Source organism: Myotis myotis, unplaced genomic scaffold (genome assembly GCF_014108235.1).
Source record: "Myotis myotis isolate mMyoMyo1 unplaced genomic scaffold, mMyoMyo1.p scaffold_m19_p_6, whole genome shotgun sequence".
Lineage (NCBI taxonomy): Eukaryota > Metazoa > Chordata > Mammalia > Chiroptera > Vespertilionidae > Myotis > Myotis myotis.
Window position 1 is genome coordinate 76,936,256 of NW_023416368.1, and position 19,520 is coordinate 76,955,775.

General features: G+C 42.3%; 1 protein-coding gene across 10 annotated transcripts in view; it reads left to right on the forward strand.

Annotated features, from left to right (window-relative positions):
* CCDC25 (coiled-coil domain containing 25) overlaps positions 1-16,205 on the forward strand; it is a 48,244-nt gene extending 32,039 nt beyond the window's left edge. For 6 of the 10 annotated variants that reach the window (XM_036313215.1, XM_036313210.1, XM_036313212.1 and 3 more), the window contains 2 exons: positions 3,593-3,638; positions 12,959-16,205. In XM_036313215.1, the coding sequence (XP_036169108.1) occupies positions 3,593-3,609 (17 nt within the window). In that variant the 3' untranslated portion in view covers positions 3,610-3,638; positions 12,959-16,205. Of the gene's footprint in view, positions 1-3,592; positions 3,639-4,644; positions 4,758-12,958 lie in introns of all 10 variants that reach the window. The other 4 variants (XR_004968222.1, XR_004968221.1, XR_004968219.1 and 1 more) reach the window with 3 other exon arrangements.
* Positions 16,206-19,520: the final 3,315 nt, after the last annotated feature.

Here is a 19,520-nt window from a genome sequence, read left to right on the forward strand (position 1 = left end):
GCTTAGAGCTAGGCAAAGTATGACAAAGGAGTGGATATAAAGTCAATCCTCTATAATAAAAGGGTAATATACAAATTGACCCTAACAGCAGAACCACTGGGAATGATTGGTCACTATGACACACACTAACCACCAGGGGGCAGATGCTCAATGCAGGAGCTGCCCCCTGGTGGTCAGTGCGCTCCCACAGGGGGAGCTCTGCTCAGCCACAAGCCAGGCTGACGGCTGCCAGCACAGTGGTGGTGGCAGGAGTCTCTCCCGCCTCCTCAGCAGTGCTAAGGATGTCCAAATGCATCTTAGGCCTGCTCTCCACTGGCAAGTGGACATCCCCTGAGGGCTCCCAGGCTGCCAGAGGGATGTCTGACTGCCAACTTAGACCCGATTCCCTGGGGAACGAGAGGGCACAGGCTGGGCTTAGGGGACCTCTCTCCCCCCCCCACCCCCCCCCCCCGAGTGCACAGATTTTTGTGCACCAGGCCTCTAGTGTAAAGATAAATACTAATCTTATCTTAGTACAGATGCAGCATCCAAACTTGTAGAGCAGGGTGGGGAACGTTTTTTCTTCCAAGGACCATTTGGGTATTTATAACATCATTCGCAGGCCATACAAAATTATCTGCTTAAAAATTAGCTTGCTATATTTGGCCAAACATTTCATTAATTCACCCCTACTGCCTTGGCAGGGCTCGGGCCTTATACGGCCTGGGGGCTTGGATGTTCCCCACCCCTGTTGCAGAAGATACTGTCACTTCTTAACTTGCTAGGCAAGAGTAACCAAGGCTCCCTTTAGTGTGTCATAGGAATATTGTTTCATCTGAATAGTTGAATTTGTGATATAAACAGAAGTCCAGAGAATCTTTTTTGAGAAATTAAAACATTTATTCAGATAATGATTTGCAAACCAGGGAACATAGCCCTCGATATGAACTGAAAATATGCTCTAAAAGCGGGGGGCTGCAGTAGAAATAGGGCCAGGTTTTTGAAGGCAGCAGCTGCAAGGAGCTGATGATTAAAGAAATGGTTTGCTAGGGGAAACAAGACCACAAACGTACATCATTTATTTTCTGAGTGGTGTGGGCAACTGGACTTTTCAACCGTCAGCTTGACTCAGTGGTGAAAATGACAGGCAACATATGATCAAGTGTTTCTCGATGTGCTAGTTTCAGCCCAGGCATGTTGAACAAAAGGGTTTTTTTTTTTTTTGGTCACACAGTTACAGTATAGGGAGTGGGTTTTTTTTATTGACAACAACAAAGAGTATGATTTATCAAATAGTACAGTCGGCATCGAGGACTGTTCGCTCTGCAGGTAGTGTAGGAGCCCAGAAGGGCAAAGTTATGCTTTGTAAGCAGCTTCAGAGCTCAAGCTGCAAAAATCTAAATATTGGGCCCAAATGATAATTAAAGTTTTTATAAGTCCTCAGTGGTTACACCCAGTGATATTAATCCAGTGAAAGCTTACCTGCTCTATTTTAATTTTGTATTCTCTTATTTGGCTTTTGTGGCAAATGTTTATTAACATCAGAATCAAGCTCACCCCGTGGATGTTGAAATAAACAAGAGTCAGGGTAATGTCATTATTAGAGAATAAGTGAGTAACAGATGAGAAAAGACAAAGGGTATATGGCTACCTGAGATAGGGATGTTTAAAGTGGCTGTCTGGGAGATCAGAACTGGAACCTACGGCTCAGGTGATTAAAGTCAAAAGTGCAAGACCCAGGTAAAATGGCAAGTCACACAGGTACACGTATCATCAGTTTGAACATTGACATGAACTTGGTTTGAAGGCGAAGATTACTTCAGCAAAGAGGGTAATGTGTGAAGTGTGAAAGGTTATAGTTGATAAATGGCAAAGCAGGAGTTCAAACTCAAGTCTGTAATTCTGAAGTCCATACTGCGACTGTACCATGCTGCCTATAAGGCAAGGATGAACAAGTTGGCAAGGCCAGAAGCAAGGTTGTACCTAGGGAAATTAAAAAGAATAAAAGGCTTTGTTAAGTCCAAAATTTCATGTTGTAATTGATATTGTAATATTCTTGGGATATTAGTAAGAAGTAGACTTGTAAGGATGATGAGTTTAGTGGCAACACGTAGGAAGAGGTAATGGTGAGACCATTGATTAAAAGGATGATATAGTCTGATGTGGCATTGACTGCTCTAATTGTACCTCCTTTTCTCTCTGACACTACTACTGCTGCCTTCTATAAATAATGCTCTGTACCATAGCTCTTCATTTTAATGATAAGCTCTTTTAGAGAAGCACTTACATGCATCCTTGTATCCCCTTATATGTGACCCAGTGCTTTGCATATGATTCGTCAGTATAATAGATGAATAAGTAACTGAGATTAGCTTCCCTTTTCAGTGACTCTTGAGCTAAGATCAAGACTGTTTGCTGGTTAAAGGGGGTGGGCGTAGGGGTGGGATGGAAAGAGAGCTCTTAGTAGAGGAAACCATGTATGCAAAGACCCTGTGTGGGAGGGAGCAAGGCAAAACACAGGACTAAAAGTAGGCCCAAATGTCTGGAGCATCTGGCAAGAGGGATCACTGGATCAGGGTACCAGTCCATGCGGGGCCTCATTGACCATGTCTGTCTTCATGCTGAGAGTTTTGTAAGGTCATTAAGCAAAGGGTAGTGTGATAGGTTTGTGTCTTGGGAAGGTGACTTTGCTCATCTGCTTGGAAAGAGAACCCAGGTGGGTGTGGCTGGCCAGTGAGGACACTATTGCAGTTGTTCATGTGACAGACAGTGGCACCTTGGACTGTGGTGATGATGTGGAGGTGGAGAGAGGTGGACCAGAACAAGAAATTTTGTAGATAAAATGGCAGGATTTGAATGAAGATAGATTGAATTTAGGGGAGAGACAGGGAAAAAGAATGATTCCTGGGTTTCTGGTTTGTGGAATGGAATATGGATAGCAATGCAATTCTTTGAGGTAGGAGATACTGGAAAAGAACTCAACCATTTCTTTTTGTTGTTTTGCTTTGTTAATCCTCACCCCAGGATACTTTTTCCTTTTTTTTTTTTTTTTTTTTTTTTTTTTTGTTAGAGAGAGAGTGGAAGGGAGGGAAGGAGGAAGAGAGAGAGAAAGAAACATCAATGTGAGAGAGACACATTGATTGGTTTGCCCCCGCACATGCCCCATTCGGGGCTCAGGATTGAACCTGCAGCCAGCTTCATGCCCTTGACAGGAATCAAACCTGAGGCCCTTAGGTGCATGGGCTGACGTTCTAACCACTGACCCACACCAACCAGAGCACCAGTCATTTTTTATAGTGGGGAAGACCATGAGTTGGATATGGATATATGAATCATATCTGCCCTTGGCTATAGGTGAATTTCCTCATTTATATAATGCCACCTTCCACACAGTTATTGAGTAGGAGTGAGTGCTTCGTAAACTATAAAGGTGCTATGTACATCTTATTGTTTGTAGATATTTATCCTTTTTATATTGTAGTCTCCTTGAGGGCAGGGATTGTATTTTTGTTTGTTTGTTTTTGAAAGACCCTCAGCAGTGCTAGATACATGTAATATTCACGTAATTCTTGCCAGCTGGCTAACCTTATTTTAAATGTGTTTTTTCTTCCAGGAGCTATTCCTCATTAATGAAAGCTGAGAATATGTCTTCAAATCAGGTATGCTCAAGTTATTTGCTCTAATGTTGTGCCTTGAAATAGTTCAGTAAGAGTTATTAATAATTGAGTTACTGGCCAATATTGACTCACATGTTGCACAACTATAGAACACTCAGGTGGCTTCTATTAGGCATTGCCTCTCCTTCCTTGTGGACTTCCTCATGTGTTTGTTTTTGAGTAGGGCACCTTCTGTCATCCCTTGTCCATTGTGAAGTGTGGGTCTCTTAATACTGACAGGGCTTTCTCATTCATTTTCCTCTTTCCTACTTGCAGGCATGCAAGAGTGCCTTTATTTATTAGTGTCCTATATGAATGTGACTGTACATTCTATATTATAATTGAGTGAGAACAAAATTATCACCTTCAATTAAAAAATTAAACAGAAGTATTAACTCTAAGATCTTATTTGTATAAGTGACGACATTGATTGTTTTCATGTTCCTCAAGACCTGAGTTAAAGAGAAATGGTAGTCTGTATTATTGTACTGAAAGGATCTTCTAGCATTAGCACCTAGTTATTTACTGACATATTGTTGTTCATGAGTACTATCTTCCCCAAAGTTTATTTTGAAATGTCTGGAGGTAGCACAATTGCGCTATTATTAAATTGTCTTTGCCCAAAATAAAACTGAGTGAATATATTTGCTATATTGAATGTTTATAATATAGTTTACAAATACGTGCTTTAGATTTGTGTTTTTCAGTACACTAGGCTTGATTGCATATGGCTATTTAAATTTAAGTTAATTAAAATTTAATTTGATTTAAAAACTCAGATTCTTAGTCATATTGACCACATGTGGCCAGGGACCATCATATTAGCGCAGAAATAGAACATTTCCATCATCACAGAGAATACTGTTAAACAGCACTGCTTTAATACTTGAAAGTTATTAACAGAATTGAAGGTCCCTCAAAGATCATCTAGTCAAACACTATATTTAGTGCATGAATTGGAATTGTTAATAGGATTTTACATCTTGTTCATATCTACATATCCTTCTAGATGTAATAGGAATAATATCTTTATTCCTAGAAGAACTAAATTTATGAAGCTTCTTTATGAGTCAGAGATGTGTCTGTAAAATTTATTCCTGAAAAATTCCAGAGTAGCATTATGTAAGTAAATAGAGCCTTGAATTTGTTTTTTTTTTTGTTTTTTTTTCTTTTTTTTTTTTTATTTCTTTGTTTTAACTTTTTTTTTTAAATATATTTTTTATTGATTAAGATATTACATATGTGTCCTTGTCCCCACATTACCCTCAACCCCCCCCCCCCCCCGCTCATGCCCTCACCCCCCCGTTGTCCATGTCCATTGATTAGGCCTATATGCTTGCATATAAGTCCTTTGGTTGATCTTTCCCCCTTACCCCCACCCTCCCCTACCTTCCCTCCAAGTCCCAACAGTCCAATCAATGCCTCTCCGTCTCTGGATCAGTCCTTGTTCATCAGCTTATGTTGTTCATTATATTCCACAAATGAGTGAGATCATGTGGTATTTATCCGCTCTCCAGTTCCATCCATGCTGTGGCAAATGGTAAGAGTTCCTTTTTCTTCTTCCTCTTCTTAAAGAATACCTTTCAGCATTTCATATAATGCTGGTTTGGTGGTGATGAACTCCTTTAGCTTTTTCTTATCCGTGAAGCTCTTTATCTGACCTTCTATTCTGAATGATAGCTTTGCTGGATAAAGTAATCTTGGTTGCAGGTTCTTGCTATTCATCACTTTGAATATTTCTTGCCAGTCTCTTCTGGCCTGCATGGTTTCTGTTGAGAAATCAGCTGACAGTCGTATGGGTACTCCCTTGTAGGTAACTGACTGTCTTTCTCTTGCTGCTTTTAAGATTCTCTCTTTATCTTTTGCTCTTGGCATTTTAATTATGATGTGTCTTGGTGTGGTCCTCCTTGGATTCCTTTTGTTTGGGGTTCTCTGCGCTTCCTGGACTTGTAAGTCCATTTCTTTCACCAGGTAGGGGAAGTTTTCTGTCATTATTTCTTCAAAAAGGTTTTCAATATCTTGCCCTCTCTCTCCTTCTGGTACCCCTATAATTCTGATGTTGGTACGCTTGAAGTTGTCCCAGAGGTTCCTTACACTATCTTCATATTTTTGGAATCTCTTTTCTTTTTTCTTTTTCGGTTGGGTATTTTTTGTTTCTTTGTATTTCAAATCTTTGACTTGATTCTTGGGATCCTCTTGTCTGCTGCTGGATCTCTGTAAATTATTCTTTATTTCAGTCAGTATATGCTTAATTTCTAGTTGGTCCTTTTTCATGTCCTCCATGGTCTCACTATACTTATTGAGGGATTCATTAAATTTATCGGCGGTTTCCATAAAATTCTTGAAAAACCTTATAAACGTGGCCTTGAACTCTATATCCAATCGTTTGCTTTCCTCCATTTCTGCCATTTGTGACCTGTTTCTTTGTCTCCGCATTTTGGCAGCTTCCCTGTGTTGATAGAGTGGCCCTGCGCGCCAGGTGTCCTGTAGGGCCCAGTAGCTCAGCCTCCCCAGTTACCTGGGGTGGACACTCTTGGTGCACTCTTGGTGCCTTGGTTGTTGTAGAATCACTGGGAGGAATTGACCTCCAGGTCAATTGGCTGTGAGAATCAGCTGTGTCTAAAGTGGGAGAACTTCTGTGCTGAAGACACCCTTCTGGGGCAAGACTTGCTTCAGTGGGGCTTTGGTGCTCACTGAGTCTGCTCCCTGAGTGTGTCCCTTATGGATCTGAGGAGTTGCAGTCTGGATGGTCCCCCTCTGACCACTGGGTACAGTGGCTCCTGGATCTAAGGAGGTGCTAATTCAGCCTCTGCCTGAGGCCACACAGCAGGAGCCACGAAGAGGCTCAGCTGTGAAGCAATGCAAGCCGCTGCGGGGCCTTGGGCCTTCTCTTGGAAGTTCCGGGTCTGCCTGGTTCGGCTGCAGTTAGGTACATTCACATGCAAAAGCCTCTGCCGCAGCCTGGGTGGGGCGGGGTCTCAGGGAGTCAAAGGGCGGAGAAAGCAGCTATGGCCGATTCTCCGCCCGGAGTCGCGCGTCTCAGTGTCCCGGTAACGGCTGCAAGCACCTCTGAGGGAAAGCCGCCCTCAAGTTCGCCCGCTGCCGGACAGAGCAGCCTCTCCCCGTATGAGTCCTGGGTCCCCAGAGACTTCCCGGAACCGGAGTTCAGAGCAGTGGGGAGTTTGTGATTCAAAAAGACAGCCGCGTCCTCAGGCGCCACCCCCTTTCCGCGCGCGCGCGCGAGCTGCCGTACCTCTGCACTTCACCTCCGCAGCGCCTCTGGCTCTCAGCGTGCTTTTCTTTCCTTCTAGTTGTGGAATTTACACTCAGCCAGCCTTCCTGTTGTTCTGGATGATGTTTGCTCAGTCCTTTGCGGTAATTTTCAATTGTTGTGTGAGGCGACAATTTCCCGGTGTTTACCTATGCCGCCATCTTAGTTTTTTTCGAGCCTTGAATTTGAAGTTTAGAGACGTGAACTGTCATTTACTAATAGAATAAGCCTAATAAGGTTATTTAACCTCTTTGAGGGTGTATCCATCAGCAATAAAAAGAAGACATATTACCTCATGAGGCTGTTCTAAAATTTATACAAGTGCATATGTGAAAGTTCTTCTTTGACTTAGTCACTCTATAAATATAAATGGTCATTATTATTTCTTACTCATATAGTCCTTCGTTGCTATTTTCCCACAAAGTATCAGTATCAGAAGATGAGAAATAGTTAATCCCTTCTGGAAACTATTGTTAGATTTCTTGAAACTGTTAAAAGTAGTTTAACAGTTAAACAGAATTCTTTAACATCCCCCAAATCTAATGTCTTTGTTGTGGTACATGCTTATTGAAGGTTTCTCCTATTCAGGGGCTACTTTCCAGCAGAAATCTGGCACTTATAGTATGATTTTAGGCATTTTCATTCCCATCATTATGGATTTTTAAAGTTTGTATGTTCTGGAATTATGAAGTAAACATAAACACATACACACATGAATGTATGTACATATATATATAAATAGCATCTGATTATCAACAGATGTTAAAAGTTCCAGGATTAGGAAATCAGATTTGTAGACCAAAGGATTACTAATCTGTTATTTGCTACCCCTGTTCCTGAGCTCCAGGTTTGAATCACATTCAAGTTTCCAAGGAAGTTTTGTGCTGGTTTTGATCATTTCTTGCAGTTGAAGGACTCATAGCTTTTTCTTGTACTTCAAAAGACTAAGCTTTAATTCTCCTTGTGATCATCCTATGTTAAGGGGATACAGACCTTTTATGATCCCTTTTGGCAACATGGTCAGTCAGTTTTCAGTTAAAGGCTGGTGTTTATGTAAGATAATTGTTAATTTAGTTTATACAAATATTAGTCTTCCACTCTTAAGTTGGTTTCAATTTTGAGTTTGTGCTCTTCTATTTAGATTAGTTCTCTTCAATCTATAAGTTTTTTCTAGCTAACCATTCTAAGTTTGGTATCAGGAACCATAACAATTACTTTTAACATTTTATGTGCTCATCATCTTGTAAGTGGATAACACGAAACCTATTTTGCTATATTGAAAAAAACATTGACTCTTAAAGGGAGTCTAAAATATAAATATTATCCTAATAAAGTTTTGGAGTTCAGATATATATTAAAAGTTACTCTAATCCTAAAATACTGTTTCTCAGACACATGGGAACTCTTTGCAAATGTAACTCACAGCCTTTATAGGGAATGATGCATTTTCATTGTCACCAACCTAAATTATTTTAGTGAGTTTTTCTTTTTCTTTCCTTCTTCCTTAATAATTCTTTATTGTTGAAAGTATTATATATATTCCCTTTTCTCCTCCATTGACCCCCTCCAGCCCACTCCCCTGCCCCAGGCCCTCACCACCCTATTGTCTGTGTCCATGGGTTATGCATATATGCATACAAGGTCTTTGGTTAATTACCTCCCAATCACCCACCCTTCCCCGCCTTTCCTTCGAGATTCCATACTCTGTTCCATGCTTCCATGTCTCTGGATCCACTTTGTTCATCAGTTTATTTTGTTAATTAGATTCCACATATGAGTGAGATCATGTGATACTTCTCTTTCTCTGACTGACTTATTTGCTAATTGAAGAGAAGGTCCCTCTGTGCTGTCTCAAAGGGTAAAAGATTCTCCTTTTTTACTGCTGCATAGTATTTCATGGTATAAATGTACCATAGCTTTTTTATCTACTCATCTACTGATGGGTACTTGGGCTGTTTCCAGATCTTAGGTATTGTAAATTGTGCTGCTATGATGAATATAGGGGGGGGTTATACATTCTTTCTGATTGGTGTTTCGGGTTTCTTAGGATATAGTCCTAGAAGAGGAATCACTGGGTCAAATGGCAGTTCCGTATTTAATTTTTTGAGGAAACTCCATACTGTTTTCCATAATGGTTGCACCAGTCTGCATTCCCACCAGCAGTGTAGTACTAGGGTTCTCTTTTCTCCACATCCTCACTAGCACTTGTCATTTGTTGATTTGTTGATGGTAGCCATTCTGACAGGTGTGAAGTGATACCTCATTGTCGTTTTAATTTGCATCTCTCTGATGATCAGTGACTTTGAGCATTTTTTTATGTCTCTTAGCCATCTGTATGTCCACTTTGGAGAAGTGTCTATTTAGGTCAAGCATGTCAAACTCACAGCCGGTGGGCCGCATGCCTTGTTTAAATAAATGTGGGCCACAAGTTTGACATGCTTGATTTAGATCCTTTGTCCATTTTTTTTTTTTTTTTTTAATTAAATCTTTATTGTTCAGATTATTACATTTGTTCCTCTTTTTTTCCCCCCATAACTCCCCTCCTCCCAGTTCCCGCCCCCACCCTCCGCCCTCACTCCCCACCCACTGTCCTCATCCATAGGTGCACGATTTTTGTCCAGTCTCTTCCCGCATCTCCCACACCCCTTTCTCCCCCAGGAATAGTCAGTCCATTCCCTTTCTACGTCCCTGATTCTATTTGTAATCAACAGTTCATTCTGTTCATCAGATTATTTATTCACTTGATTCTTAGATTCACTTGTTGATAGATGCATATTTGTTGTTCATAATTTGTATCTTTACCTTTTTCTTCCTCTTCCTCTTCTTAAAGGATACCTTTCAGCATTTCATATAATCCTGGTTTGGTGGTGATGAACTCCTTTAGCTTTTCCTTATCTGTGAAGCTCTTTATCTGACCTTCAATTCTGAATGATAGCTTTGCTGGATAAAGTAATCTTGGTTGTAGGTTCTTGGTATTCATCACTTTGAATATTTCTTGCCACTCCCTTCTGGCCTGCAAAGTTTCTGTTGAGAAATCAGCTGACAGTCGTATGGGTATTCCCTTGTAGGTAACTGAGTTTCTATCTCTTGCTGTTTTTAAGATTCTCTCTTTATCTTTTGCTCTTGGCATTTTAATGATGATGTGTCTTGGTGTGGTCCTCTTTGGATTCCTTTTGTTTGGGGTTCTCCGCGCTTCCTGGAGTTGTAAGTCCATTTCTTTCACCAGGGGGGGGGAAGTTTTCTGTCATTATTTCTTCAAATAGGTTTTCAATATCTTGCTCTCTCTCATCTTCTGGCACCCCTATAATTCTGATGTTGGTACGCTTGAAGCTGTTCCAGAGGCTCCTTACACTATCCTCGCATTTTTGGATTCTTTTTTCATTTTGCTTTTCCGGTTGGGTGTTTTTTGCTTCCTCGCATTTCAAATCATTGACTTGATTCTTGCACTCCTCTGGTCTGCTGTCGGGAGTCTGTATAATATTCGTTATTTCAGTCCGTGTATGCTTAATTTCTAGTTGGTTCCCCAATATAAGATCGAGGGTCTTATTAGTTTTCTTGTAGATCTCATTAAGTTTATCGGCGGCTTCTAAACAGTTCTTGAGAGACCTTAAAAGTGTGGTTCTGAACTCTATATCTTCCATTGACAATTTTTGTCCTGTTTCTTTGTCTCCGCATTTTGTTATGCTTCCTTGGTGCACCCCCTAGTGGTCTTTGTTCGCAGTCTTATAGTTAAATCTTGATTGTTATAGTTAATTCCAGGGAGGGTTTGACCTCCAGGCCAAGTGGCTATGAGAATCAGCTGTGTCAGCAGTGAGAGAACTTCTGTCCTCTAGGGAGGTGCTAATCTGGCGTTTGCCTGAGGCTATCCGGCAAATGCCTGTGTGCAGGGCTTGGGCGGGGCGGGTCGCACAGGATCAACAGGGTGGGCCGGAGAGAGCAGTTATGGCGGCTCTCAGGCCTGTCCCCAGGGGCTCTGCCTCTCTGAGTCCCAGCACCCGCTGCAAAGCTCAGAGAGAAAGCTGCACTCACTCTGACCGAAGCCAGACAGTCCCGCTTCTCCCGTTTGAGTCTGGGTCCCTAAAGACTCGCCCGGATCTGGAGCTCAGAGTCTGCGACTCCCTCCCGAATGAAAACGCCAACCTCGCCCTCCGCCGCCAGCCCTCTCCGCGCACTCCGCACCTCAGAATTTGACTTCAGCACTGCGCCTCCTCTGAGTGTCCGTATGCGTTTCTCTTTCCTCCTAGTTGTAGGACTTCCACTCAGCCAGCGTTCCTGTGGTTCTGGGTGATGTCCCTTCCGTTTTTTGGTTTCACTTTTGAAGTAGTTGTTCAGAGCAGCAAACTCCGGCGTTAACCTATGCCGCCATCTTCCTCTATATCCCCTTTGTCCATTTTTTAATTGGATTGTTTGTCTTCCTTCTGTTAAGCTGTATGAGTTCCTAATGTATTTTGGATATTATTGGTGAGGTTTTCATTCTTGGTGTTTGGGATCTAAAGCTCACCTTAAAAGATATAGGATGACTCGTTCAACCTCTCTAATGCTGTTACTCAGTTTAGGACTCTAGGGCAGTCACAGTTCCAGAGTTTGCACACAAGGCAGGCATTAGTGTGCTCTTTGTACAATTATTATTTAAGGCATTTTGACTATGGCCTCAGTTTGTTTTGCTAATTGAAGAGAAGCTCACAGAAAACTACTGAGTGAAACTGGAAGTTACCCCAGACTTCACAGAAACCCTTGTTTTTTACCTGTATCTCATATTTGCCCACCCACCTCAAGTAGGAGCTATTAAGGAGAAAAGCATGTATACCTTTAAGCCCAAGTCCTCTTTCTCTAACAGCTCAGGTGTCATACGGTGGGAGCATGAGAGAAGCTGAAACAAGTGACATTTTCAAGCGAATGTACCAGAACTTACACTGTGAATGTTATTTTTTAAAATATGTTTTTATTGATTTTTAGATAGAGAGGAAGGCAGAGGGAGAGATAGAAACATTGGCTGCCACCTGCACACCCCCTTACTGGGGTTGGAGCCCACGATCCAGGCATGTGCTCTGAAGGTGAATCAAATCCGGGACCTCTCGGTCCATGGGACAGCGCTCAGTCCACTGAGCCACACCAGCTGGCCAGAGCATTTCTTAGGGTATGCAGTATCTCAAAAAGAGTCTGGGCTCTGTTTTCATTCTTTAGTTTGTAAGCCATACAATCAAATCAGTCCCTTTATCTCTATACCATCATGTATGGGTTTTTTTAAATCAAAAAGTTGTCAAGCCAGCTAACTTTGAAAGCCTATGGCTTCCTAATAACTTCAGTAACTTCCTAATAACTTTTCCTAGTTTAAAAAACAAAACAAAAACCAAACCCATCTGCAAGTCACAAATAATGTGACAACCTTGAAGCTCAAAATAGTGAGAGTTAGGCCCAAGCATTTCTGCATTTCAGCAGCATTGTTGGATAAGAGCGCCGAGGCAATATTGGACCGCATATTATTTGGCGCATTTGTTGAAGGAGCAATTGCATTTTTCTGTTACATCCTCTCCTCGGTTGGTTGGGCCTTGTTTCATAGTTTGGATATAATTGGTCACCTGTCGTGTAATCCAGGCCACGTAATGACACCTCAGAGCAGCGGTTCTCAACCTGTGGGTCGCGACCCCTTCGGGGGTCCAACGACCCTTTCACAGGGGTCACCTAAGACCATCGGAAAACACATATATAATTACATACTGTTTTTGTGATTAATCACTATGCTTTAATTATGTTCAATTTGTAACAATGAAATTGGGGGTCACCACAACATGAGGAACTGTATTAAAGGGTCGCGGCATTGGAAGGTTGAGAACCACTGCCTTAGAGACTATAGCTGCTAACAACCTATTCTAAACAATTAACAATTTAAGATAGAGAAGTGATGAGTGTGTTTAATTATTTTACTTTTTCCTTTCTGAACTCTACAGTTAGGCATAAGGAGGGTTGTTACTTAAGACTTAATTGTAGGTTTTACAAATCGAGTTATATATTTTTGAAGACTTTTATGGTTTCACTTTTTTGTTTCCTACAGGACGGCAATGATTCAGATGAATTCATGTGAATGGAGAGATGGACCTTTTAAAGATGTGAATTTAGGGACAGTTGCAGATGTTTTGATGTCATCCATGTTCTGAGTTATGAAAAACAACCTCAGTCTATACAGATATCAACTTGGGAATTTTTTTTTAAAAGGTATTTCTTTTTTTGCTGACAGAAAAGGATCAGATATGTACATATATATATCAGATATAGTTGGACTTGAAGACAGTGTATAACTTTAGGAAAGTGAAAATATTTGTGCCCGAACATGTCTTGGTAGCTCACGAAAGTTGGCTGCCCTTTTTCTTGGGATAGACTTTAGAACGAACCAACTCTGAAAAGTATTTCTGGTACTGTGGTTAATCCCTGAAAACAGATGTCTTGAAAAGCTTTTTATATTCTTAAAATAGCTTCACTTCTATTAAGGAGAATGTATTGGTGAGCAATATATAGGAATGTTCCTCTCACCGTCGAATTCCTGATTAGAAAAAGATGATAGTGAGTTTTGAAGATGATAGTGATATTTTTATTCATGTTCCATTGTGTTGTCTGAGTCAAATAGCAGAGTTGTCCTCAGCAATCAGCTTGCCCTAGCTTCCACTTTCTGCATCCTCATTGTTTGAGTGAGGGCCTCCTTCTAGGTACCATCAGACTTAAAGAAATATTTGGTGTTAATCCAGGTTGGCCTTGTGTGGCAGTTTTTACCTGAGCACCAACTAACCCAGGCCTCAGAGATTACAGCTTCCAGGCCCTGGAGTCATGTCTCAGAAATCTAAGGGAGGCTCTATGAATCAATGTAGGTTACCTGATTTTTGTCTTGGAATACAGCATAAAGCAAAAAGTCCATGTTGTAATTATGTTTTTAAAAAGAATTAAGCATTTCACTAGCCAGCCAAATAATTTGTTTATTTACCCTGAAATAATATTTATTTTGAATTGTAACCCCAGAGTTCAGATTTCTCCATTGTAGACTCAGTAACTTATTATGTAACAGGACTGCTCATTCAAACCACCTGCTTTCCAGTGTGATTCTGAATAGAAGATATATTTTTATTGAAGTGTGTAAGAGAACCCCAGCAGAAAGAAACAAAAGAACAAAGCCTGCAGGCCAGGAGGCATACGGATTCACATTTTAACCACACCCAGAACTGTACGTGTAGCATTCTTATTCTTGTTCTAACCCAGCAGCAGTGACCTCCATCAGATCTATCTGTAATAGCACCTTGGGACTGTGGCTAAAACCAGAAGGCTCCAGTGTTTCTATGTATCTCAAGTTGGGGTGTGGGGATGAACTGGAAAACTCCCGGAGGCATAAGTTGGCCAAATTTTGAGACAGAGTATGGGAGACAATTCCAGAAATTAATTGTGTGTGTGTTTGTCTAATGATATTCAGCCTGGAGTTCTGTGATTTAAATATATAATAATAAAGAATATTTTTTTAATTTGGAAAGACATTGTTAGAATTTGCTTGTAATTCCTATCCTTAAGATGGTTTTGGAGAGCCTCTGGCTATAAAAACAAAACAAAAAAGTTATCTATCATAGGTTCAATCTGGCTGGTTCTACGAGGGTATCTTCTCTCACTGATAGATGCATCTCTCCCCAGAGGCCCACTGGGTCAAAGTGGATGACCTTTCCCAGACACACTGTTGATTGGGTGTAGGTCAAGCATGTCAGACTACGGCCCGCAGGCCGCATGCCTTGTTTATTTGGCTCGTGTTCGCCTTTGAGTTTGACATGCTTGTGTAGGTAGTACCTGTGCTGTCCTGCCTGGTTCCTGGAGCCACTTCTTTAACACTCTGCTGCAACCTCGAAAAGGGGAGATTTTGCCTCCAGCGTCACCTGTGTCACCTCAACTTCCTACTGCTTCTGAAGGACTCCTCTGGACCCCACATCACAGCATATGTAGAGCTTTTGGAAACCACATGTATTTTTGCAGTAGTTTAAGCGACCCGAGGGTCCACATTTTAAATGTTCTGTAACTCAGCTTTTAGGTGTCAGGGGCCTCTCTGCTGAATCTCTGAGTTCGAAGCTCCAGCCTTTTCAGCTGCTCTGTGCTGATTTCCTCCGGCCGCGGCCTCTGCCTGTGAGCTGGGGAGTTTTCCCTCAGGTCTCGGTCCCAGAGAAAGCAGGGATCTTTTCTTTTGAGAACATTGGTTCAGTGTCAACAGGTCAGACTCTTGGCACTGAAGTCATTTAATTTCTTGCTGTTGGCATGTTTCCGTAACTTCCTATCGGAAAATTCCAAATTAGTGGTATTTTATAAGTTGTGCCCTTGATCACATTTGTACATCCTGAGGATTTCTCTTTCCAGCTGTCTCCAGTTTCTGTATTCTGTTACATCTGCATGCAGGTGAGGTTCACTTTGTCATTTATTTCACAAACTGCTCTGTTATATTCCTGTAGCTTTAGAATTCGTTTCTTATACGCCTTTGTGGATCTAGATCACAGTCTTTGGGCAAGAGAGCTTTGTCATAGTGCTCGGGCCGTTTACCAACATGGAAGGTCTGTGTGTTAGCAGGCAGCCATAGGCTGTAGTCGAACCCTTGCAATATCTTCTGTTATATTGTTTTAACTTTTTGAAGCATGGGTTTGGTGAGCCTTTTTTTTTTTTTACTGTTTAGTGCCAATGGTTTTCCCCACTCAGGAAGGAAGGGGGGCCACGCATACAGCAAGATGAGAAAGGGAGAGTTCCACTGTGGCCTCCAGTTTAAAAACAGCTCTTCCTCCCATGGTCCCATCTGTCCGAGAGGGGACGCTCGTTTTCCAGGCTGGAACAGGTTATGGGAAAAACTGAGCAGGACGGAGAAATGAACACTTGCCCAGCCTTCCTGAGCTGTGAGATTGAAGCCTTCTCTTTCTGTTTGGTTGGAAGCGCGTGTGCACTGCGTGTGACAATCCCATACTCAGAATGGTCTTAGAAGAATGAGCACATGACCTTTTGATTTTAAAGTAGATTGTGAAGCATTCAAACTGTAAGAGAAAAATTAAAAACTTAAAGTCCAAGCTAAATGGATGTGAAGGCGCAGAAACGAGGATAGCACTGCTGGCTCCCGACAGGCTCACATTCCAGCGTCACGAAGTGGGAGCTCTTCTCTGCCGGACACGTGGGCCTCACCTGGAGCAAGAGACTTGATGTGCATTGTGTCATTTCACAAGTGAGATGGTGCCACCTGCCTATTTACCATGTCCTGGATGAGTGATATGTAAAATGCAATAAAGCTTATAGTTTGAGTAGAACAAAGTGTGTGTGTGTGTGTGGGTTTTCACCTTTCTCCTCCAAGACTCAGTCTCAGGGATGTGCAAGTAGGGAGGAGGAGGTTCTCGGCTGCCTGACATGATACCTTCAAACTGAGCTTTGCTTCTTTGAAGGAGAAGATGCAATTAGTAAAGCGAAGATTGCCCAGGGATTCCAGGAAGAGAACCATGGAACCTGGAGCGCAAGGGTCAGGATTTGAAGTTTACAGTTTAACCCCGCCCCAGGTTCTGCCTGAGGTCTTCACCAGGGTGAGGCTGCCAACATGAGGACTTGTTGTAATGGTGCCATTGGTGAAGGTAGTGGCTCCAGACCTGTGTTCTGTTAATACATTCACCCCTTCTGTGGTAGCGCGTACTCTAACGTCACTCAGAGAGGTATTGGGGTAGAGAGAGCCACGGAAACATTCTCCCAGCTGTAAAGGCATATTTGAATTATTAAATATTTATTAGTCGGCATTTGGATTATATTTCTCACTAATCAGGGCAGTCAATACGTGCATCCTTTTGGTTTTAATGGCCTTAGCTACCAGAATTCTGGGATTTAAGGTTTTGAGTAAATTATTCTACATGGGGAATATAGGTTGAAACCAGACTTTTCATATGGAAAAATGTAGAGATGCATAAGTATACTTACTGGACTCAGGAGTATACTGAAAATACAAATGCCTATCAAATGCCATGTATTAACTAACTATGGTTTATCGTTAGAATGTGTGCACCTCTTTTTTTGTCTCATTTGTTTGCTTCATTTGTCTTTCTGATTTCATGGTTGTAGCAGTTATTGGAGGAACTCTGAGCTTTTTACCGTAGTGGTTGTGACTATAGTTCGGCACTGTAGCCAAATGAAATAAGAAACAAGTCTCTCTGGAAAAAAAAAATCAATGGAAAAAAATATCCTCGGTCGGGTGAGGACTGACAGAAAAAGAAAAGAAACAGGTCTGTGCCCTCTGCTGTTGGCATGCACTGATTGGCGCTGACTTGGCATTTTCTGCCTTTGTGGACAGCCAGGGAATGGAGGCCAAGGGAAATGAATGCTCACCCTAGAAGTCTGTGTAGCTTTTGCTAGTTTCCAAACCTGGTGAGTGGGTGTCAATATTTAGGGCTGAAAAAAAGAAGGAATTCTCCCGAGTCAGTATTGTTTTTCATTCCCACATCAACCCCATCCTGTAACCACGCAGTAAAAATATGAGACGAATGGCCTGACATTTCACATCCTGCCTAGATGAGGCCTTAGCTGCCTGCGCTCTGGCTGGTGTTTTGGTTTCTGCCTCAGCAGTTTGCCTTGCATAGAGAAGACTAACATTTGCTTATCGTCTCTGGGACATGCTTTTGAGAGAAGGATCTTTCGGGTGCTACAGGCTGTTCTCTTGATCTTGAACCATTTTCATTCTGGTCAAATTCAGGGTCAACAGGTCATAATTATGGACTGAAAAAGGTAAAGAAAAATATTAGAGGCAGTGCCCTTTTACCTAGCTCAGCCTTGCCAGAATTCTCTTCAGCTGTGAAGCCCTTAACTTCATTATAACACATTCCTCCAAAACTGAAATTTTTTTAAAAATATATTTTTTTGATTTCAGAGAGGAAGTGAGCGAGAGAGAGAGAGAGAGAAACATCAATTACCACAGTCATTGATGACTGCCCCTGCACGTCCCCAACTGGGGATCAAGCCAGCAACCCAGGCATGTGCCCTGACCAGGAATTGAACCATGACCTCCTGTTTCATGAATGGACGCTCAACCACTGAGCCACCCCAGCCGGGCCTGAAATTTTTATTTTATGGTTAATGTACTCAGCATCAGTGAGGCTTACATAACTTTTTTCAAAATTAGAATTGCTTTAAGTGTCTTTAGAAAGAGGTGGAAGGTCTGAAATAGAGTTTAAATTTGGTTACAGAAAAAGCTTTACTCTGGTGCCAATGGTTAGAAGACATTCCCCTTTTCAACAAGAAGGGAGAAGGTGGTCCATGTTCCTGCCCCGCACGTCCAAAGGGAAGCCCCTCCCACTTGGTCCCTCTTCTGCTGGTGGAAAGCAGTATGCTGCCACATTTAAAACCAGCTATGGAGCCCAGCCGCCTTGGCTCAGTGGTTGATCATTGACCTATGAACCAGGAGGTCACAGTAGGATTTCCGGTCAGGGCACATGCCCAGGTTACCGTCTCAATCCCCAGTGAGGGGTGTGCAGGAGGCAGCTGATCAATGATTCTCATAGATGTTTCTATCTATTCCTCTCCCTTCCTCTCTCGGGTCAATAAAAATATATTTAATAAATAAACCCTACTTCAAAGAAGAAAAGGGTGATGAGTGTTTACAGCTTCCCTTCTTGGAGGTGACACTATTACTAGTTGTTTGTTTGATTAAAGACAGCAGTTCTAGATCAGGACTCAGTGAGCCTGGGGATGTACCAGTGACTCAGCTAAGGAATGAGAGGGGAGGGGCTTCTCTCTGCCTTTGCATCCTGGGGCATTTAACCCAAGAGAAAATGCCCAGCCACTTCCCAGACATCATACCTGGCTGCTGGGGCGTAGGGAAAGGTGATGAGTTCAGAAATGGAGAGGAACAAGAGCGTTAGGAGTGCCGTGGTGTCCCCACCCTACACAACCTCTGCTTGTGCACCAAGTCGCAGGACAGGTTGTCTCTGAGTAAGCTCCTGTGTTCCAGTTAAAAGCTGGCTTCAGTGGAGAATGATCCAGGGACAGGAAGAAGGCCACTTGCTTTCATCTGTGTGTGCTTCAGGGTGGGGCTGGAGGTGGTGGGAACAGGACTGGCCTCGGGCAACTGAAGATGTCACCGCCCCAACTTCCCTTTGATTCTCTCTCCCACCCCCAGTCTGCTCCCTTAGCTACCCAGTGTCCTGGTACATCTTCTTACCGGGTCAGAAGGATGGGAGGAAAGATCTAGTGTGGGTGAGGCTGCACACAGTAGAAGGAAGCAAAGGTAGCCATATACCTTTCCACCCCTGGATTTTACTTTCAGGAGCGTGGATTTTAGAGTACAACTCAGCTGCTTTTTGTCTGACTTAGACAAGTCACTGGTCCCCTCCATCTTCCTTGTGCCCACTGGAAAATGTAGAATAGGACTCGATCAAGTATTATAAATCCCAGTGCTGTAGGATCAGGCAGGTTAGGGACATGAGGGCTGGTGAGGCAAGGTGAGCAAGTGTGCGCCTACACCCTGCATGAGCTCCTACCTCTGCTAAGGAGAACAGCTGCTCCTCTACTCTGACTAAGGATTGCCATGGGGAGATACAGTGTAAAGGGAAACCAATGAGTTACCAATTCATTGATGGGCTGAACTTGAT